The sequence below is a fragment of the Oryctolagus cuniculus genome, chromosome 11 (assembly GCF_964237555.1).
Source record: "Oryctolagus cuniculus chromosome 11, mOryCun1.1, whole genome shotgun sequence".
NCBI lineage: Eukaryota > Metazoa > Chordata > Mammalia > Lagomorpha > Leporidae > Oryctolagus > Oryctolagus cuniculus.
In genome coordinates, this window is record NC_091442.1 from 49,799,065 (window position 1) to 49,821,240 (window position 22,176).

The following is a 22,176-nucleotide window of genomic DNA, read 5'->3' on the forward strand; positions in this document are numbered from 1 at the left end:
AAGAATTCCATTTGTTCTTAATAAATCATCCTGGTGTTATATTGGGTGTATTTTTAAACATTTTAAAAAATTAATTTATTTTCATTTTATTTGAAAGGCAGATAGAGACAGACAAAACAATCTTCTGTCCACTGATTCCCTCCAAATACCCGGAATAGCCAGGCTGGGCTAGGTTGAAGCCAGGAGCCTGAACTTAATCCCAGGTCTCCCACATGGGTGTCAGGGACCCAAATATATGAACCATCATTTGATGCCTCTCAGGATGTGCATCCGCAAGAAGCTGGATTTAAATCAGAGGGTCTGGGACTCTAGCCAGGCAATCCAATGTGGGATGTGGGCCTTCCAAGTCATAACTTAACTGCTAAGCCAAATGCCTGCCCCATAGTTGGGTGTTCCTTTGTAGTATTCCCTTCTTTTTTTTTTTTTTTTTTTTTTTTTTTTTTTTTTGACAGGCAGAGTGGACAGTGAGAGAGAGAGAGACAGAGAGAAAGGTCTTCCCTTTGCCGTTGGTTCACCCTCCAATGGCCGCCGCGGCTGGCGCGCTGCGGCCGGCGCAGCGCGCTGATCCGATGGCAGGAGCCAGGAGCCAGGTGCTTTTCCTGGTCTCCCATGGGGTGCAGGGCCCAAGCACCTGGGCCATCCTCCACTGCACTCCCTGGCCACAGCAGAGGGCTGGCCTGGAAGAGGGGCAACCGGGACAGAATCCGGCGCCCCGACCGGGACTAGAACCCGGTGTGCCGGCGCCGCTAGGTGGAGGATTAGCCTAGTGAGCCGCGGCGCCGGCCTGTAGTATTCCCTTCTAATCCAGAACATATTGTACACAAGGTAGGAAATAAATCTTACTTTCATAGGGTGGCAGGAGTTTGTAGAACAGATCTGGCAGTTGGAGATCAATAAATATTTGTTAGATGAATGATTGTTAGGTGAATTAACACCTTATTATAATAAGGATTTGCAAGTCCCACTGAAAGTGAAATAATAGAATGAAAACATGACATAAGGCCATCCTTTTATGAAGCTTAATGTTAGGTTTATATCTTATGTCACCATGAGAGAGGAATTCCAAAAAGTGGATAAAAACATACTGTCTTTAGAAAAATAGAGATTAATTAATGTGCGAAATTGTTAAGTACCAAATGATTAAGTGAAACATACTTGATGGGGGCTGGCTTTGTGGCACGGCAGGTTAAGTTGCCACCTTCCACACTTGGCATCCCATGTTGGAGAACCTTCAAATCCTGCCTACTCTGCTTTGTGATCCGACTCCATGTTGATGTACTTGGGAAAGCAGCAGAAGATGGCCCAAGTATTTGGGCCCCTGCCATACACATCAGAGACCAGGATAGAGTTCCTGGCTCCTGGCTTTGGTCTGGTCTTGACCTTGCTTTTGTTTTGTAGCCATTTGGGGAGTTAACCAGCATGTGGAAGATCAATCTTACCTATCTGCCTGTATCTCTTTCTCACTGTCTCTTCTCCATCTTTATTTCTGTTGCTCTGCCTTTCAAATAAATAAATCTTAAAACAAAACAAAATCAAAGAAATGTACTTGATAGTATGATTGTAGGCAAACTATTTAGCTTTTGGCTTTTTTTCTTTTAGCATTAATAAAATTTGATGTGGAGGTATTTACTCTTTGCTTATGTTAGCTACTATTTACAAATGGATAAAAGCAAGTATGTAAGTTGGCTTTGAAATTTTTATTTATATTGAAATGTGTTTGTTTTTTTTCCTCTTTAAATAAATTCCCTTAATAGGACTGAAGCAAAGTCAGGTGGACGAAGTGATTTGATACCAACCATCAAATTCCGACACTGCTGTTTGTTAAGAAATCGACGTTGCACAATAGCATACCTGTGAGTGTCGCAGGTTTTGCTTGGGATGGTAGGGAATGCTGGAGGGTTTTCTGTGTGGGTTCTTAGTTTACCTTTTTGAATGGATTACAGGAAGTTTGCATCTGTTCTTTTAAGCATTTTAAATTCTTCTATTTGCCATGAAAAATTTATTTTGTTATGAAAATGGCCTCATTCATAAAAGTAAGGAACACCCCCATGGAGTCATCCTGTCCCCATTAAAACAGGTTTAACAGTTTTTAATGTTTTGCTGTATTTGCTTCATCGTGTTTGGTGTTTGCTGTATAATTTTAGAGCATCATGCCACTTCACCACCAAATCCTTTAGTGTATTTAGTATTTTCCTAAGAAATAAGGGCCTTTGGGATCTTAACTCTTGTGACTGCTGTATGTGGTCACTCCTGAAGAAATCAACAATGGCTTCATTGCCTTTATGGCAGCTGTTGAGCCCTGCCTTATCCCAAATACGCCTTCTTGCCTTCTATCACGAGGTTTGTTTCCATTAGGAGCAGGTTTACATGGTTGTGGGTCTTGAGTCAGACATCAGAACAGCTTTTTATTGCCCTTTATCCTCACCCCGTCTGACACCTTCTCAACGTCCTAGGTATGACCGGTTGCTTCGGATCAGAGCGCTCAGGTGGGAGTATGGCAGTGTCTTGCCAACTGCTCTACGGTTTCACATGTCTTCTGAAGAAGTAAGTTAGCATTGTGGTGCTGTTCTGGAATAATATTTGTGTTTCTCTTTGTTTTAAATATGTTTTCACCTTTTTTTTTTTTTTTTTTTTGACAGGCAGAGTGGACAGTGAGAGAGAGAGACAGAGAGAAAGGTCTTCCTCTGCCGTTGGTTCACCCTCCAATGGCCGCCGCGGCTGGCGCGCTGCGGCAGGCGCACCGCGCTGACCCGATGGCAGGAGCCAGGAGCCAGGTGCTTTTCCTGGTCTCCCATGGGGTGCAGGGCCCAAGCACCTGGGCCATCCTCCACTGCACTCCCTGGCCACAGCAGAGGGCTGGCCTGGAAGAGGGGCAACCGGGACAGAATCCGGCGCCCTGACCGGGACTAGAACCCGGTGTGCCGGCGCCGCTAGGTGGAGGATTAGCCTAGTGAGCCGCGGCGCCGGCCTTTTTTTTTTTTTTTTTGACAGATAGAGTTAGACAGTGAGAGAGAGAGACAGAGAGAAAGGTCTTCCTTCCCTTGGTTCACCCCTCAAATGGCCGCCACAGCTGGCATGCTGCGCCGATCTGAAGCCAGGAGCCAGGTGTTTCTTCCTGGTCTCCCACGTGGGTGCAGGAGCCCAAGCACTTGGGCCATCCTCCACTGCCTTCCCGGGCCACAGCAGAGAGCTGGACTGGAAGAGGAGCAGCCGGGACTAGAACCCAGCACCCATATGGGATGCCGGCGCCGCAGGCAGAGGATTAACCAAGTGAGCCACGGCGCCGGCCTCTGTCATCAGTTTTTGACAGTATTTATTTAGTATATACTGTGATGGGAAATACACAGTGAGGAGAAATCTGAAATGCTATGTGGAAAATCTCATCTTGTTGCTTATTGGTGTCCTATCAGTGGGATTAAAAAGTTTATTTGGGGATTTTCTATAAAGTATCTTTGTATATACTGATGTGTATGTGGTGTGTGTGTGATCGACACTACAAATTCACATTTGTAATGAAACTCTTGTCCAGGCACTGAGGCAGAGTTAGTCCAATATTTAGGGACAGAGGGTTGGAGTCTCTTCATGCCTACATTCCCTCATTTACAGAAGAGGATCATAGGGGTTCCAGACACTTCTGGCACCACTTGGAATGAGACCACTCTGCCCTGGTTGAGTATAGTCTTCCATAAGACCGTGCCTTCCTTCAGACACCAGGCATATTCTACCCATGGATTCAGTAATTCTCTAGAATGACTCCCAGAACTCAGGAAAGCACTATACTTAAAGTTATACTGTAGCAATAAAAATACAACTAAATCTGGGCAAAATAAGAGACTCCTAAGCTTCTGGTATCTGTGGAGTCAGGACATGTCTCCTTCCTGGAACACCTGCATTTGACGATCCATGTGGAGTATTGCCAACCAGGGAATCACATAGAGACTTTGGTGTCCAGAGGGCTTGCTGGGACTCACTGGAAAGGCACAGGTGAACAGATCGCTGGCCCTGTGACAAGCTCAGCCGCATCCCTCTCCAACTCCCTGCAGGTCAGGCTCAGAGCAAGAGATCCAAAGTGCCAGTTCCCTAATTAGGATTGGTCTTTCTGGGGTAGCCAGCTCCCACTCTGAGTCATCTTGTTAGCAAGAAACTAGGGGTCTACTGTGAGTCACCCCATTGGCTCACGCTATCAGAACCCAAAATAAGTAACAAGATAACTTCTCTCATTTGAGAAAGCCCAAGGAGTTAGAGAGCTTGTTTCCTAGGAATAGGGGCAAAGGCCAGTCAGATTCTTTATCATGCAGCCAGGTACTAAAAGGCTTATTACAGGTTGCTTGAGGTGATCCACAGGGAACATGGCCCAGGATGGCCTTCAGTGTTGCTTGTCACTTTGTTAGAGGATCCTAGCACATAGCTTAAGAAAGCAAATGTTCTATGTGTTTGTTGTTAGCTTCTGCTTGTTTTTGAAAATAGCATTCTATTTGCTAACTTTTTTTTTTTTTTTTTTTTTTTTTTGACAGGCAGAGTGGACAGTGAGAGAGAGAGACAGAGAGAGAAAGGTCTTCCTTTTGCCGTTGGTTCACCCTCCAATGGCCGCCGCTGCAGCCGGCGCACCGCGCTGATCCGATGGCAGGAGCCAGGTGCCAGGTGCTTTTTCCTGGTCTCCCATGGGGTGCAGGGCCCAAGCACCTGGGCCATCCTCCACTGCACTCCCTGGCCATAGCAGAGAGCTGGCCTGGAAGAGGGGCAACCGGGACAGAATCCGGCGCCCTGACCGGGACTAGAACCTGGTGTGCCGGCGCCGCAAGGTGGAGGATTAGCCTATTGAGCCACGGCGCCGGCTATTTGCTAACTTTTTAAAATTTATTTTTAATTGTTATTTTCATTTTATTTGAAAGACATCTTTATGTGCTGGTCTATTTTCAAAATGCCTGCAACATCTAGGGTTAGGCCAGGTCAGAGCCAGGAGCTTAGAACTCAATCAGGGTGTCCCATGTGCTTGAGCCCAAGAACTTGAGCCCTTGCCTGCTGCCTTTAAGGATAGGCAGTAGCAGGAAGCTGGATAAGAAGTGGAGGAGCCAGGACTCAAATTAGTTACCCTGATATGAGGGCACTGGAAGCAGTGATTAACTGCTGCCAAAACGCGCCTGCTAATTAACTCTCATTGTTTTCATTCTGTTCATTTTTCTAGATAGACAAATGAGTAATCTCTACATCATATTTACCAGTAACTATAATTGGTAACATGTTAGGACTTGAGTTTTTAGTTTCTTATTTCTGTAGTGTTTGTGCCTGAATTTACTTACATTAGTTGAACTATAGAATACTTCTTGTATATTTTAGTAAAATGAACAGAAGTTTATGTTGCTTTTGTTTATTTTTTTAAAGTTTTATTTTATTTATTTGAAAGAGTTACAGAGAGGTAGAGAGAGGTCTTCCATCCACTCATTCACTCCTCAGGTGGCTGCAATGGCTGGAGCTGAGCTGATCCAAAGCCAGGAGCCAGGAGCTTCTTCTGTGTCTCCCACGTGGGTGCACTACTACTTTTCCAGGCCATAGCCATGAGCTGGATCGGAAGAGGAGCAGCCGGGGCTAGAACCGGTGCCCATATGGGATTCTGGCGCTTCAGGCCAGGGCTTCAACCCATTGCGCCTCAGCGCAGGCCCTTTATGTTGATTTTGTAATGTAATAACTTACAGTGATTTTTCTCATACAACATTTTAAATTACTATGTGTCTTATAATTTTGTAAATGCAGATTCAAGCACATCTGTGAAATTTCATGTTAGGCGTTATTTCTTTTCAGATAGCACTCTTCTTGATGCAAATTCAGTTCCTATTTAGGTAAAATAGAACCTTAGCAGCAGCATGTAAAGGAATGTTGATGGTTCTAGGGGTTAAGTTGTTTAAAAGTAATGAAATCGCAGCTCCTTCCTTACAAGAGTGTAAATTACTGTTGAACTGGCAGACTTCCTTCTGTCCTAGTGTCCTCCTTTATGGACATGATTATGCTTGGCCCCTTACTTTCGTCCATGGCATTTTGGAAAAAACTCAAGCTTGAAAACAAGAAATTTATTCAGGTAACTCTCTGTACCAGGCTAACAGCTGCTAACAGCTGCATCAGCCATGTTAGACCAGTAACAAGGAGTACTTCTGGGTGTTTCCATCAACTTACAGGAGACCATCACTTGTGTCTTCGTGTAAAGCCATAGGCTTGAGTCAGCCACCTAGGCTTAGAGCAATTTGTTAATTCTGAGCCCTTTGTCAATAACAGTACCTACATCATGGGAGTATTAGTCCCCTTACTATTGCTATAGCAGAAAGTGAGTTCCTGAGACTAGGTAATATATAGAGAGAAGAGGGTTCTTTTGCTGGCAGGTCTGGAGGTTCAAGAGGAAGGCGCCAGCATCTGCTCGGCTGTGGTGTGGGTGTCATGGTGGATGGCATCACAGTGGCAGGAGTGCACATGGAAGAGACCACGTGGCTAGGGACGAAGCTAGAGAGATTGAGCAGGGAGGCTCTTTTAGAACAGTGCACTCTCACAAGAACTACGTTGTTCTGTGAGACCAGCATGAATCCCTTTTGAGGTTCGTTTTCCACCCACATCTCCTACCCCTGACCGCCCTTGCACTAAGTACCCCCTCTCAAAGGTTATACCACTTCAACACCACCACACTGAGGACCATGTCTTCAGCACCTGAGTGAGTTAGATGACATCTTAACCACGGTAGAAAGAATAATAAAATAGTATTAAAGGCACAGCAAATTCCTAGTACACAGTAATGCTTTACAAATCTTAGTGGGGATGTTGATCTCCGTTGTGTTGGCTTAATGTGGTAATAAAAGTAAAAAGCAGAGTAAAAATAAGTGACTAGGGGGCCGGCGCTGTGGCATAGTATGCTAAGCCTCCGCCTGCAGTGCTGGCATCTCATACAGCCGCCGGTTTGAGTCCTGGCTGCTCCACTTCAGATCCAGCTCCCTGCTATAGCCTGGGAAAGCAGTAGAAGATGAGCCAAGTCCTTGGGGCCCTGTACCCACCAGGGAGACCTTGTAGAGGCTCCTGGCTCCTGGCTTCTGGCTTCAGGTTGGCATAGCTCCAGCCGTTGTGGCCATCTGAGGAGTGAAGCAGAGGATGGAAGATCTCTCTCTCTCTCTCTGTCTCTCTCTCTCTGCCTCTGTATAACTCTGCCTTTCAAATACATAAATAAATCTTCAAAAAAAAAAAAAAGGGACTAAAGTGAAACGGATGATAGTGCTTTAATAATGTTCAGAGAAATCACCATTGAAAGATATAGGAGTGAGTATACAAATAATACATAAAAATTTTCTCAGGGCAAGCATTTGGCCTAGAGGTTAAGACACCAGTTAGGATGTCCACATCTCAGAGTGCCTGGGTCTGAGACCCAGTTCTGCCTTTGAATCTGGATTCCTGCCACTGAGCACCCTGGGGAGGCAATGGATGATGGCTTAGGTGTTTGGATCCCTGCCATCCACATAGGAGACCTGGATTCAATTCCTAGCTCTGGCTTGAGCTTGACCCTTCCTGGCCATTGCAGGCCTTAGGGGCGTGAAGCAGCAGATGGCAGCCCTCTGTGTCTGTCTTGTATTTCTCTCTGTCTCTGTCTGACTGAAATTTTAAAAAATAGGCATGTAATTTCAGAGTAATCTTTTTAGATTTTCTTTAGCCCTATATTTTATTACCTTTCTGTTTAAGTTACAGAATCCTTAAGCCACTGATACACAAGATCATGAAAATAGGTGTCTTTTCCTTTCCTATTAATATTTTTCCATAGCTAAGTATTTTGCAATTGTCGGTGTAAATTTTGTATAACGTGTATATCATGCATAGCCTTTCCTTTTTGGATGAGACTGAATGAGGACAATGCCTTCATTGCCACGATACCCTTTAGTTTTCCTTCCATGCTATGTTCTCTTGGGAGTCTGTTAAATGCTGTTGTTCTGAGTGGGGACCCTGTAGAAAGACTGTGGTAGAAAGATCCATGTCTTGACTCATTTGGAAACACTTCTCTAAGCAAGGTTTTTGTTTTTTTGTTTTTTGTTTTTGACAGGCAGAGTTAGAGAGAGGGAGACAGAGAGAAAGGTCTTCCTTCCATTGGTTCACCCCCTAAATGGCCACTACGGCCAGCACGCTGTGCTGATCGAAACCAGGAGCCAGGTGCCTCCTTCTGGTCTCCCATGCGGGTGCAAGGCCCAAGCACTTTGGCCATCTTCCACTGCCTTCCCTGGCCACAGCAGAGAGCTGAACTTGAAGAAGAGCAACCGGGACTAGAACCGGGGGTGCCGTTGCTGCAGGTGGAGGATTAGCCAAGTGAGCCACAGCACTGGCCAAGCAAAGATTTCTTTTTATCACATTTAGCCATATAAAATGCTGTATTTTACCTTTTGTTACTATAAAATAAATAGTTTTTAAATGACCACTGCTCTGTCCAGAGTACTACCCATGTCATGCATGGAGTGTCCATGTATCTGTACAGTTAGAATTGGGAGACTTTCTCTTATGTTCTGTTAGTCTAGAGTTAACATTTTATACTTGTGGACTGGTGTTATTTTCCTGGTCTGTTTCTGGTTGAATGCTCCTTAGGTTTATGATTAGTAGGCAGGGCTGTAAATTCTAGTGAGAGCACAGGTTTTTGTTCATTTTTGTTAAGTGATTTCTGAGTGCTCGGATCTGTGCTTGGATCATAGCAATCAGTAATGTTCGAATGAGTGTTCACAGATATGATCCATATTGATATGGGCTGGTTTTGAAAGGATGAACGTGCAGTTTGTACACATTCTCATATAACTGACCAATATCGTCTTTTCATTTGCAGATGGAGTGGTTCAGTCATTATAAAAAATCCCTTGCTACTTACATGAGGACACTGGGAGGAGATGAAGGTTTGGACATTACACAGGATATGAAGCCTCCAAAAAGCTTATATATTGAAGTATGTATACCTTTTAAAAATGATTTTTCTTTACTACATGGGTGGTTGCTACCTTTTATCTCAGATGAGGGGTATCTATGAATGTATATTAGCTTCTGAAAACAGGAAGCACAAACCAAAACCAAAATCACTGTTTATAGTAGGGTGGTTGCAATAAGATGGAGCAGTTAAAATTCTATGAATATACCTGTTTTAATAATCTTTGGAACTATGTAAATATCTTACCTGTTATCAAAATAAAATTAAATGAAAATGGAAACCAATCTCTAAAAATTTAAAGTAAAAATTGGCCGGCGCCGCAGCTCACTAGGCTAATCCTCCACCTTGCGGCGCCGGCACACCGGGTTCTAGTCCCGGTCGGGGCGCTGGATTCTGTCCCCGTTGCCCCTCTTCCAGTCCAGCTCTCTGCTGTGGCCCGGGAGTGCAGTGGAGGATGGTCCAAGTGCTTGGGCCCTGCACCCCATGGGAGACCAGGATAAGTACCTGGCTCCTGCCATCGGATCACCGTGGTGCGCCAGCCGCGGCGGCCATTGGAGGGTGAGCCAACGGCAAAGGAAGGCCTTTTTTTCTGTCTCTCTCACTGTCCACTCTGCCTGTCCAAAAAAAAAAAAAAAAAAAAAAAAATTTAAAGTAAAATGAAACAAATGAACCTTTCAAGGTGATGTATTTTCTTTTTTTAAGATTTTTATTTATTTATTTGACAGGTAGAGTTACAGATAGTGAGAGAGAAAGGTCTTCTTTCCCTTGGTTCACTCCCCAAATGGCCGCTATGGCCAGAGCTACGCCGATCCAAAGCCAGGAGCCAAGTGCCTCCTCCTAGTCTCCCATGCGGGTGCAGGGCCCATATGGGATGCCCATATGGGATGCCGGTGCCGCAGGCGGAGGATTAACCTAGTGCGCCGTGACGCTGGGCCCTCAAGTGGATGTATTTTCAAGACATATTTTTGTCATCATAACCAGTTTAGGTGCCCAGTTCAGAAAGTGTGAAATAGTATCACTGTGTTAGACATCTATCACCACCATTCATGTCCAGATTTCTTTTTACCTTCCTTAGAAAACGGAAACTGTGTTCCCAGGAAACAGTCACTCTCCAGTCCCTGCTGGTTGCCCTGTGCCTGGCAAGCACCATTCTGCTTCCTGTCTCTGTGCTTCACATATGAGAAATCATAAAATACTTGCTTTTTTGTGACTGGCTTACTTAGCATAATGTGATAAGATTCATGTTTTATGTGTCATTTTCCTAAGCCTGAGAGATGTGTCATTGTTTGGCTACATACCACATATTGCCTGACTGTTCATCCATCAGATGGACATTTGGGGTGCATCCACATGTTAGCCATAGTGATTAATCCTACTGTGAACATGGGTGTACAAACACCTTTCAGATACTGTGCTTTCAATCCTCTGGGGGATATGCCCAGAAGTGGAGTTGTTGCATCGTGTTAAATTCTGTTTAGCTTTTGGGGGAGCTGCCATACTGTTTTCCACAGCCTCTACTGTCTACAGGGGTCAAGTGTTCCAGTTTCTGCACATATCACTAATACTTTTTCATTTTCATTTTATTTTTTAGTTTTTTAAAATATAGCCATTCTAAAGAATGTGAAATGGTACATTTTTGTGATTTTGACTTTCATTATCCTAATGTTTAGTGATAAACATTTTTTTTTTAAAGATTATTTATTTATTCGACAGGTAGAGTTACAGACAGTGAGAGGGAGAGACAGAGAGAAAGGTCTTCCTTCCGTTGGTTCGCCCCACAAATGGCCACTAAGGCCAGAGCTACGCCTATCCGAAGCCAGGAGCCAGGTGCTTCCTCCTGGTCTCCCATGCGGGTGCAGGGCCTAAGCACTTGGGCCATCCTCCACTGCCCTCCCGGGCCACAGCACAGAGCTGGACTGGAAGAGGAGCAGCCGAGACTAGAACCCAGCGCCCATATGGGATTCTGGCGCCACAGGCGGAGGATTAGCCAAGTGAGCCACGGCGCCGGCCCCAGTGATAAACATTTAATTTTCATTGCTTTTTGGCTGTTTATAAATCTTCAGGGCAATGTTGTTTGCCTGTTTTTGAATTGGGTTTTCATTTTTTTGTTGTGGAGTTTTAGGAGATCTGTGCATAATCTGAATAGTAATGTCTTAACAGATGCATTATTTGCAAATATTTTCTCCCATTTGTGGGGAGCAACTCGGACTAGACTAAGTTACTGGAATTAAGACTTATTCTATGCATCTGCTCTCCCACAATATGGCGCTGGGAGAGAAGAAAACAGCTTCTACACAGCTGCCTCCAGTTCAGCCAATAAACTGTAGGACTTGCTCCTGATTGGAGGAGAGCAGCATACTCGGCGTGTGGGCAGCTGAGTTGGGATTGGCAGAGGAGGACTATAAAGGAGGAGAGAGACGGCATGCACGAGGAACATCTACGAGGAACATCTAAGGGGAACACCTGTGCAGCCCCCGAGAGAGCCGGCCCCCGAGAGAGCCGGCCGGCGGTGTGCCGCTCCCCCGCGGAAGTGGGGAATGTGGCAGGGGGAACCGCCCCTCCACGGAGGTGGAGGGTCGGTAGCCAACCCGGGAAGAACCAGCAGCAAACCCGGGGAGGGCCGAGCAGACAGAAGAACAGCGCAGGGTCCTGTGTCGTTCCTCCACGAAGAGGGGGAGCGACACCATTCAACATGTTGCCTTTTTACACTACTGATAGTGTCTTTTTTTTTTTTTTTAAGGTTTTATTTATTTATTTGAAAGTCAGATACACAGAGAGAAGGAGAGGCAGAGAGAGAGGTCTTCCATCTGCTGGTTCACTCCCCAATTGGCCACCAACGGCGAGAGCTGTGTTGATCCGAAGCCTGGGACCAGGAGCTTCTTCCAGGTCTCCCATGCAGGTGCAGGGGCCCAAAGACTTGGGCCATCTTCTACTGTTTTCCCAGGCCATAGCAGAGAGCTGGATCAGAAGTGGAGCAGCTGGGTCTCGAACTAGTACCCATATGGGATTCCGGCACTGCAGGTGGTGGCTTTACCTGCTATGCTACAGCGCCAGCCCCCAGTGTTTTATTCTAAATTAGGTTGTTTAAGGTCTAATATTCAAACACCTTTGATCCAGTTTGAATTACTTTTTGTATATGGTATTAGGTAGTGACCCAACTTGATTATTTTGAATTTGGATAGTTTTCCCAGGACCATTTCTTTTGATTTTTTCTTTCTTTCTTTCTTTCTTTTTTTTTTTTTTTTTTTTTTTTTTTTTTAAGATTTGTTCATTTATTTGCAAGGCAGAGCATCAGAAAGAGAAGGAGAGACAGAGAGAGATCTTCCATCCACTGAATTATTCCCTAAGTGATCTCAACAGCCAGGGCTGGGCCAGTAGCCATTGACTCCATCTAGGTCTCTCATATGGGTGGACGGGGCCCAAACACCTGTCCATCTTCTGCTGCCCCCTTGGATGTACATTAGCTGAAGGTAGATTTGAAGGGGAGGAATGAGGACTTAATCCAGCACTAAAGTATGGGATGTCTGCATTGCAGGTGGGATGTCTGCATTGCAGGTGGCAGCTTCACCTGGCGTGCCACAGCACTGGCCCTTCCTCTGTGTGTCTGTTCCCTCTGCTGAGCTCCGTCACTGGGGCTAAGGCAGCTTCTTCCTAGGGATCAACTCACTGCTATGCTGACAACCGTTATCTGCCATTCTTTCAGCTGCCTCGCCTTGTGGGACTTTTTTTTGTAATTTCTGTTTCAGATTCTTAGTGTGTTGACTGTACTAATGCTTCTGTTAGTTCTGGTTTTTTTTTTTTTTTTTTTTTTTTTTGGTGTGTGTGTGTGTGGAATCTTTGAGACTTCCTATATGTAAAATGATAATCATCTGTGAACAAAGGTAATTAGTTCTTCCTTTCCAACTTAGAAACCTTTTCTTTTTCTGATTACTCTGGCATTAACTTCAATTATATGTTGAGTGTAAGTGGCAAAGGAAGGCGTCTTGCCTTCTTGAATTTAGAAGAAAAGCTGTCAGTATTTCATCCTTGAGCAGGATCTTTGCTGGGGATTTTACATGTATCTGGCCTATTATTTTGAGATAGTTTCCTTCTCCTTCTAGTTTATTTTTTGATCATAAAAGGGTGTCAGATTTTGTCAAATGCGTTTTTTTAATTTTTTTTATTTTTTTATAGCTTCTCCCCCATAATTTCCCTCCCACCCACAACCCTCCCCTCTCCTGCTCCCTCTCCCCTTCCATTCACATCAAGATTCATTTTCAATTCTCTTTATATACAGAAGATCAATTTAGTATATATTAAGTAAAGATTTCAACAGTTTGCTCCCATACAGAAACACAAAGTGAAAAATACTGTTTGAGTACTAGTTATAGCATTAAATCACAATGTACAGCACATTAAGGACAGAGATCCTACATGAGGAGTAAGTGCACAATGACTCCTGTTGTTGACTTAACAAATTGACACTCTTGTTTATGGCGTCAGTAATCACCCTAGGCTCTTGTCATGAGTTGCCAAGGCTATGGAAGCCTTTTGAGTTCACCGACTCTGACATATTTAGACAAGGCCATAGTCAAAGTGGAAGCTCTCTCCTCCCTTCAGAGAAAGGTACCTCTTTCTTTGATGGCCTGTTCTTTCCACTGGGATCTCACTCGCAGAGATCTTTTGCCAGAGTGTCTTGGCTTTCCATGCCTGAAATACTCTCATGGGCTTTTCAGCCGGATCCGCATGCCTTAGGGGCTGATTCTGAGGCCAGAGTGCTGTTAGGATATCCGCCATTGTATGAGTCTGCTGTGTATCCCGCTTGCCATGTTGGATCGTTCTCTCCCTATTTTTATTCTATCAGTTAGTATTTTCAGACACTAGTCTTGTTTATGTGATCCCTTTGACTCTTAGTCCTATCATTATGATCAATTGTGAACTGAAGTTGCTCACTTGGACTAGTGAGATGGCATTGGTACATGCCACCTTGATGGGATTGAATTGGAATCCCCTGGTATGTTTCTAACTCTACCATTTGGGGCAAGTCAGCCTGAGCATGTCCCAAATTGCACATCTCTTCCCTCTCTTATTCCCACTCTTATATTTAACAGCGATCACATTTCAGTTAAGTTTCAACACCTAAGACTAACTGTGTATTAATTACAGAATTCAACCAATAGTATTAAGTAGAACAACCAAAAAAAATACTAAAAGGGATAAAGTATTAAGTTGTTCATCAACAATCAGGGCAAGGGCTGATCAGGTCACCGTTTCTCATAGTGTCCATTTCACTTTAACAGGTTTCCTTTGTTAGTTGTCACCGATCAGGGAGAACATACGATATTTGTCCCTTTGGAACTGGCTTATTTCACTCAGCATGATGTTTTCCAGATTCCTCCATTTTGTTGCAAATAACTGGATTTCATTGTTTTTTACTGCTGTATAGTATTCTAAAGAGTACATATCCCACAATTTCTTTATCCAGTCTAGCATTTTTTTTTTTAAGATTTATTTATTTTACTTGAAAGGCAGAGGCAGAGAGAGGTCTTCCATCCTCTGGTTCACTCCCCAGATAGCCACAACAGCCAGAGCTGTGCCGATCTGAAGCCAGGAGCCAGGAGCATCCTCTGGGTCTCCCACACAAGTTGCAGTGGCCCAAGAACTCTGACCATCGTCCACTGCCATCCTTGGCCCTGCCCTGGCAGAGAGCTGGGTCAGAAGTAAAGCAGCTGGTACTGGAACTGGTGCCCATATGGGATGCCTGCACAGCAGGCGGTGGCTTTACCCACTGCACCACAGCACCACCCCATCAAATGCGTTTTCTGCATAAGTTGAGCTTCATTCTGTTAATGTGATCTGCTATGATTGGTTTTCACATGTTGAATGATTCTTGCATTCCACGAATAAATCCCAGGTGATCATGGCCATAGCCTTTCTAATATGTTGATGAATGCAGTTTCCCACTATTATGCTGAGGGTGTTTTACATCAGTTTTCGTAACGGATGTTGATCTGTGGTTTTCTTGGAGTCTTTTTCTGTCTTGGGTATCAGGGCTGTGCTGGCTTCTTGATAGCTGAATTAGGAAGTGTTTCCTCTTCCATTTTTTGGAGAAGTTTGTAAGTTCTTTGTTAAGTGTTTTGTGGATTGCACCAGTGAAGCCATCCACAGATTTCTTTGTTGAAAAGGTTTTGAGGGGTTGGTGCTGTGGCATAGCGAGTAATGCTGCTGCCTACAGTGCCAGCATCCCATATGGGCACCAGTTGGAGACCCGGCTGCTCTTTTTTTTTTTTTTTTTTTTTTTTTTTTTTTTTTTTTTTTTTTTTTTTTGACAGGCAGAGTGGACAGTGAGAGACAGACAGAGAGAAAGGTCTTCCTTTGCCATTGGTGGCGCACCGCGCTGATCCGATGGCAGGAGCCAGGTACCTATCCTGGTCTCCCATGGGGTGCAGGGCCCAAGTACTTGGGCCATCCTCCACTGCACTCCCGGGCCACAGCAGAGAGCTGGCCTGGAAGAGGGGCAACCGGGACAGAATCCGGCGCCCCGATCGGGATTTGGGACTTAATTTGTGGCTTAACATGGAGTCTGTTCTGGAAAATGTCCTGTGTGCACATGGGAAGAGTGTGTTGCATAGAATGATGCGTGTGTGTGTCAGAGCAATAAGTCTTCTTTAATCTCTCTTCTGTCTGGTTCATTTTCCATTATTGTGAGTGGGGTATTGAAGTACCTAGCTATTATTGAAGAACTGTTTCCCTTCATTTCTTATATTTTGATGAACTATTATTAGAGGGTAACTTTATGATTGTTACATGAGGTTAATTCAGAAAGTTTATGGAGAAATTAGATTATAAGATGATTTTATTTTTGTGTAATTTTTTTTTTGAAATCTTAGTTTTTTTGTGCTATATATTTTCCATGAAGTTTCTGAAGAGCCATCATATCTTCTTGCTGCAAGTAACCTGTATTAATGTATAATATTCTTAGTCTTACAAACTGTCTGGGTTTTGTGTAATGTTGGTCTTTGTAGAGCATTTCAGAACCTCTTTTCTGATTCTTTCACTTCCAGTCTACTGATGTCTCTTACAGACAACATACAGTTAATTGGATCTTGTATTTTTGGCCATCTGCTCATCTTTGTCTTGATTAAAGCTTTAATCCATTAACGCTTAAACTGATTGCTGATAAGCAGTAATAACTGGCACTTTGGTGTTTTCTATATGCCTTTTCATTTTTTTCTCCTTTTCTTCCTGTATTTCTTTTATGTTTATTTGACTTTTTTGTGTGTGAAACATTTCCTTTCTCTCCTTTGATGTATATATATATATATATATTAAAGATTTATAGAGAGACAGAGGCAGAGTTAGAGGCAGAGTTAGAGGCAGAGAGAGAGAGAGAGAGAGAGATCTTCTGTCTGCTGGCTCACTCCCCAGATGGCTGCAATGGGTGAAGCTATACCGATTCAAAGTCAAGAGCCAGGAGCTTTCAGGTCTCCCATGCAATGCAGGGACCCAAGGACTTAGGCTATCTTCTTCTGTTTTCCCAGACCATAGCAGAGAGCTGTATTGGAAGTGGAGCAGCTGGGTCTCAAACCAGCGCCCCTATGGGATGCTGGCAATGCAGGTTGTGGCTTTACTCGCTAAGCCACAGCATTGGCCCCCCTTTTTGTGTATATTGTGTAACTTTTTTTGTGGCTACCATAGGGATTACATTTAACATCCTAAAGTTATGACATCCATTTTGAATTTACAGCGGTTCAGCTTCCATAGTATGGAAGAACTCTCATTTTTTTATCTCAAAATTTTTTTTTCTTTAAATTAATTTAAAGGATTTACATAAAGAGAGGAAGAGATGCACGCACATAGAGATTTTCTATCCATTAGTTCATGCCCTAAATGGCTGCAGCAGCTAGGTCTGGGCCAAGCTGAAGCCAGGAGTCAGAGCTTCTTCTGGGTCTCCCATGCGAGTGCAGGGCCTAAGCACTTGGGCCGTTTTCCACAGCGTTCCCAGGCACATAAGCAGATCAGAAGTGGAACAGCTGGAACTTGAACTGCTGGTGCCCATATGGGATGGCACCGGGAGAGGCACAACTTTACCTGCTATGCCATAATGCCGCCCCAAGAACTCTGAGCTTTTAAAGCTCCATCCCTCCTACTTTCAGTCGATGATCACAGTATTACATCTTTATTTACTGTGTGCCCATAAACATAAGTTAGTAAATCTTTTAAATGTATTAATCTCTTAAATTATGTAGAAAATAAAATGTAGAGTTACACAACAAAGTTACAGTCATACTAGCTTTTTTTAAATTCAGCACCATGATGTTTATTTTTTTATAAAGATTTATTTTATTTATTTGAAAGAGTTACAAAGAGAATTAGAAACAGAGAGAGAGGTCTTCCATCCTGTGGTTCACTCCCCAAATGGCTTCAATGGCTGGAGCTGGGCTGATCTGAAGCCAAGAGCCAGGTGCTTTTTCTGGGTCTACCACATGAGTGCAGGGGCCCAAACACTTGGACCATCTTCTGCTGCTTTCCCAGGCTATTAGCAGGGAGCTGGATTGGAAGTGGAGCAGCTGGGACTTGAACTGGCATGCATATGGAATGCTGGCGCTGTAGGCTGGGGCTTTAACCCAGTGTGCCCTAGCACCAGTCTCCTGTACTATCTTCTATACTAATATTTTTAATGTATGAGTCCCTTAAATCATGTAGAAACAAAAGGTAAAGTTACAAATTGTTGTTACAGTAATGCTAGCTTTTATAATTGTCCATCTTTTTAGTGTGTCCACTGTGTTGATATCGCAAAGTATCTGCTACTGAGTAAATTTATAAAGAACAGGAGCTTAGAGGCTAAGTCCTAGGTCCTGTCTCCAGCTGGTTGTGTTTCTGATGAGGGTGCCTTGAACTTGTGTCCTCTGGAGGGGAGGAGGGCTGCCATGTCCTCAGTGTCCTCATGTGTCCAAAGGAGGAAGGGCAGTGGGGACCAGTTTCCTGTCACCAAGCCCTTTCCTGACACATGAACCCACTCCTGAGGGCAGAGCCTCAGCTTGTGCTGTAGTTGCATTGGGATTTGAGAGGACAGCACTTGGTGTACTCCCAGCATCTGTGTTTGTTGAGATTGTTCTTTTTCCCACACAGCTTCAGGTTACTGACACGTCCTTTCATTTTGCCGAGCACGACTTCTTAGGGCATTTCTTGTAGGATGGGACTAGTGATAAACTCCTTCAGCTTTCGCTTCTCTGAGAGCATCTTAATTTTTTCCTTACTTAGTTCTTACATTTTTGTTTATTTTCATTTATTTGAAAGGTAAAGAGACAGAGAAACTTTCCGCTGGTTTATTCCCAAATACCCCCAACAACCAGAACTCACTCGAGGTCTCCCACATGGGTGTGTATTACCAGGAAGCTGGACGAGAAGTGGAAATGTGGACTCAAACCCAGGCACTCCCACGTGGGAAGTGGGTGTCACATTTGGTGACTTCATTGCTATCCCAAATGCCTGCCCTTTCCCTACTTTTGAAGGACAGTTTTGCTGTCCTTTTTGTTTTGACAGTGGTGTTCCTTCAGCACTTGGACTATATTGAACCTGTGTCTTTCCACTCAAATTTCTGGTGAGAAATTTGGAAGTCTTGTTGAAGATCTTACATGTGATGTCATGCTTTGCTCAGTGCTTTCAGGTGCTCTCTTTGTCATTGGAAAGTTTGATTATAAAGTGTCCTGGTTTGGGTCTCTGAGTTCATCTTCCTTGGAGATATTGAACTTCTTGGCTGGTGTTTGCATGTCTTGTATCAGTCTTGGGAAACTTGGGCCTTGTGTCCTTGCCTTTTCTCGCTGCTCCTTTGCCTGTCCTGTCCCTGGCACTCCTGCACTGACTGTCGGCTCTCTGGGTTGCATCCACCGGGGATCTTAGGCTCTGTCCTTTTCCTTAATCAATCTTTTTTCTTTCTGTTCCTTAGACTCACTCTGTTGTCCTGATTCTTGTGGCTCCTCTTTGTTTGCATCCTTCCCGAGAAGTTTTCATTTCACTTCTCGAGGAGGCAAACACCTACTACATCCTTTAAGTGAATAGTGAATGGAGACATTTATAGTTGACAGATGTGGATAACATCTGGACTCCTTGATCAATTTTTTTAAAGATTTATTTATTTTACTTGAAAGGCAGAGTTACAGAGAGGCAGAGGCAGAGAGAGGGAGGGAGAGAGAGAGAGAAATAGGAGAGAGAGAGAGAGAGGTCTTCCATCCACTGGTTCACTCCCCAAATAGCCACCACAGCTGGAGCTGGGCTGATCTGAAGCCAGGAGCCAGTAGCTTCCTCCAGGTCTCCCATGCAGGTGCTTGGGCCATCTTCTACTGCTTTCTCGGGCCATATCAGAGAGCTGGATTGGAAGTAGAGCAGCCAGGAGTTGAACCAGTGCCCATGTGGGATGCTGGCACTGCAGGCGTTAGCTTTACCTGCTATGCCACAGTATCAGCTCCTCCTGATCAATCTTAGTATCCAAAAAGGGACATCCTGACACTCTGGGTTTCATGTGATCTTGTAACAGAAGGTCAGACCACATCTGATCAAGACTCTAGACTTAACCTGTAGTGTAGAGAAAATTCAAACTGAGGAACTTGATAAATGATGTCACAGAAATCCACAACAAAGTGTTGATTATGGGAAAATGTACTAGACTCTCAACCTAGAATTTTCAACAATCACATTGCCAAGAAGAAGGCAAAAAGTGCTCTCTGGGAGGAGCTGATGCTGTGGCATAGCGGGTAAAGCTAATGGCTGCAGTGCTAGCATCCCACATGGGCACTGGTTCAACTCCCGGCTGCTCTAATGGGAGGGAACCCTTATAAGGCATAACAAAAACGTGATATGCAACTCTTGTTGGATTTTTATTTTAACAAGGAAACTTAAGGAAAAATTACTGAGATAAGTGAGGTAAGTGGAGAAATTTGGATACTGACTGAATATTATATGATATTAAAAAAGTTATTAAGATGAGATAATAAGGGCTGGCATTGTGGCATAGTGAGTTAAATTGCTGGCTGTGACACTGTCATCCCATACAGGTACCAGTTCGAATCCAGGTGCTCAGCCTCTGATCCAGCTCCCTGATAATGCACCTGGGAAAGCAGTGGAAGATGGCCCAAGTACCTGGGTCCCTGCCACTCACATGGCAGACCCAGATGAAGTTCCAGGCTCCTGGCGTCGGCCTGGCCCAGCCCTGACCATTGCAGCCATTTGGGGACTGAAACAGCAGATGGAAAATCTCTTTCTCTGTCTCTCATTCTGCCTTTCAAATAATTTTTTTTAAAAATGAGATAATAGTATTGAGATTACATTTTTCAAAGCTTACTTTGTAGAAATAGACAGTAAAATAATTCAGCAGTGAGTGAGGAGAACATGGCCCTGTTGATAGTTGCTGAAACCAGTTAAGGAATCTATAGAGTGATGGTCTTTATTTTGTAATATGTTCAGGATTTTCCATAACAAAAGTCTATTCAAGGAAGCAAATAAGTGATAGTAGGGAGATTTTTCTAGAATAATGTTTCTCAGTCTAAGTTAAAATACATTGGGATTCTTTGAAAGGCTCCAGAGGAACCCTGGAGGGTGATGAAGTCACCTGGAGAAGCAGAAGACAGAGTGACTCACTGCAGGTGCGGCTTCCGTGCAGGGCAGCAGCAGAGTTGACTCTGGCCTGGATTCCTGCAGCAGCACTGAGCACAGTGCCCTGACTGTGACCTTCAACTGGGAGTGCTCTGGAAGGTTCTTTGCTCTTGCAGAATCAGTTGTCATAGGGCTGCCTCCCCATTGTAGCTCAGAACCCTCCCGGTCTGTCACAGGAAGCTACACCTGCTCTTCATGCTGTACTTACTGTTAAGTTCTTGATAGGGAGTCTGACTACTAAAGGAGTTTGGAAGAATCCCTTCCCAAAACTGAAATTTTGCTGACTTTAACCGTGTCTTATTCTCAGATACTGATAATTTATGGGAGGGATCTATAAGCAGGAGGTTGGAGTGGAACTAAAACCATCTTTGTAGATGGGTACTTCAAATGTTTGTTTTTTGTTTTTGTTCCCCCCCCCCCCAAGGGCTTAGCTATAGTTTTGTTTTTTTTTTTTAAACTTTTATTTAATGAATATAAATTTCCAAAGTACAGCTTATGGATTACAATGGCTCCCCCCCCCCCATAACTTCCCTCCCACCCGCAACCCTCCCCTTTTCCGCTCCCTCTCCCCTTCCATTCATATCAAGATTCATTTTCAATTCTCTTTATATACAGAAGATCAGTTTAGCATATATTAAGTAAAGATTTCAACAGTTTGCACCCACACAGAAACACAAAGTGAAAAATACTGTTTGAGTACTAGTTATAGCATTAAATCACAATGTACAGCACATTAAGGACAGAGATCCTACATGAGGAGTAAGTGCACAGTGACTCCTGTTGTTGACTTAACAAATTGACACTCTTGTTTATGGCGTCAGTAATCACCCTAGGCTCTTGTCATGAGTTGCCAAGGCTATGGAAGCCTTTTGAGTTCACCGACTCTGACATATTTAGACAAGGCCATAGTCAAAGTGGAAGCTCTCTCCTCCCTTCAGAGAAAGGTACCTCCTTCTTTGATGGCCTGTTCTTTTCACTGGGATCTCACTCGCAGAGATCTTTTAGGTGTGTTTGTTTTTTTTTTTTTTTTTTTTTTTTTTTTTTTTTTTGCCAGAGTGTCTTGGCTTTCCATGCCTGAAATACTCTCATGGGCTTTTCAGCCGGATCTGCATGCCTTAAGGGTTGATTCTGAGGCCAGAGTGCTGTTAGGACATCCGCCATTGTATGAGTCTGCTGTGTATCCCACCTGCCATGTTGGATCGTTCTCTCCCTATTTTTATTCTATCAGTTAGTATTTTCAGACACTAGTCTTGTTTATGTGATCCCTTTGACTCTTAGTCCTATCATTATGATCAATTGTGAACAGAAATTGATCACTTGGACTAGTGAGATGGCATTGGTACATGCCACCTTGATGGGATTGAATTGGAATCCCCTGGTATGTTTCTAACTCTACCATTTGGGGCAAGTCAGCTTGAGCATGTCCCAAATTGCACATCTCTTCCCTCTCTCATTCCCACTCTTACGTTTAACAGCGATCACTTTTCAGTTAAGTTTCAACACTTAAGAATAACTGTGTATTGATTACAGTATTCAACCAAAAGTATTAAGTAGAACAAAAAAAAATACTAAAAGGGATAAAGTATTAAGTTGTTCATCAACAATCAGGGCAAGGGCTGATC

At 43.8% G+C, this 22,176-nt stretch overlaps 1 protein-coding gene across 4 annotated transcripts in view; it reads left to right on the plus strand.

The window, feature by feature from the left end:
• GINS1 (GINS complex subunit 1) overlaps window positions 1–22,176 on the plus strand; it is a 37,468-nt gene that overhangs the window by 11,815 nt on the left and 3,477 nt on the right. For all 4 annotated transcript variants that reach the window (XM_051834446.2, XM_051834447.2, XM_070052160.1 and 1 more), the window contains exons 3-5: window positions 1,755–1,853; window positions 2,454–2,544; window positions 8,828–8,944. In XM_051834446.2, the coding sequence (XP_051690406.2) occupies window positions 1,755–1,853; window positions 2,454–2,544; window positions 8,828–8,944 (307 nt within the window). The remainder of the gene's footprint in view (window positions 1–1,754; window positions 1,854–2,453; window positions 2,545–8,827; window positions 8,945–22,176) is intronic.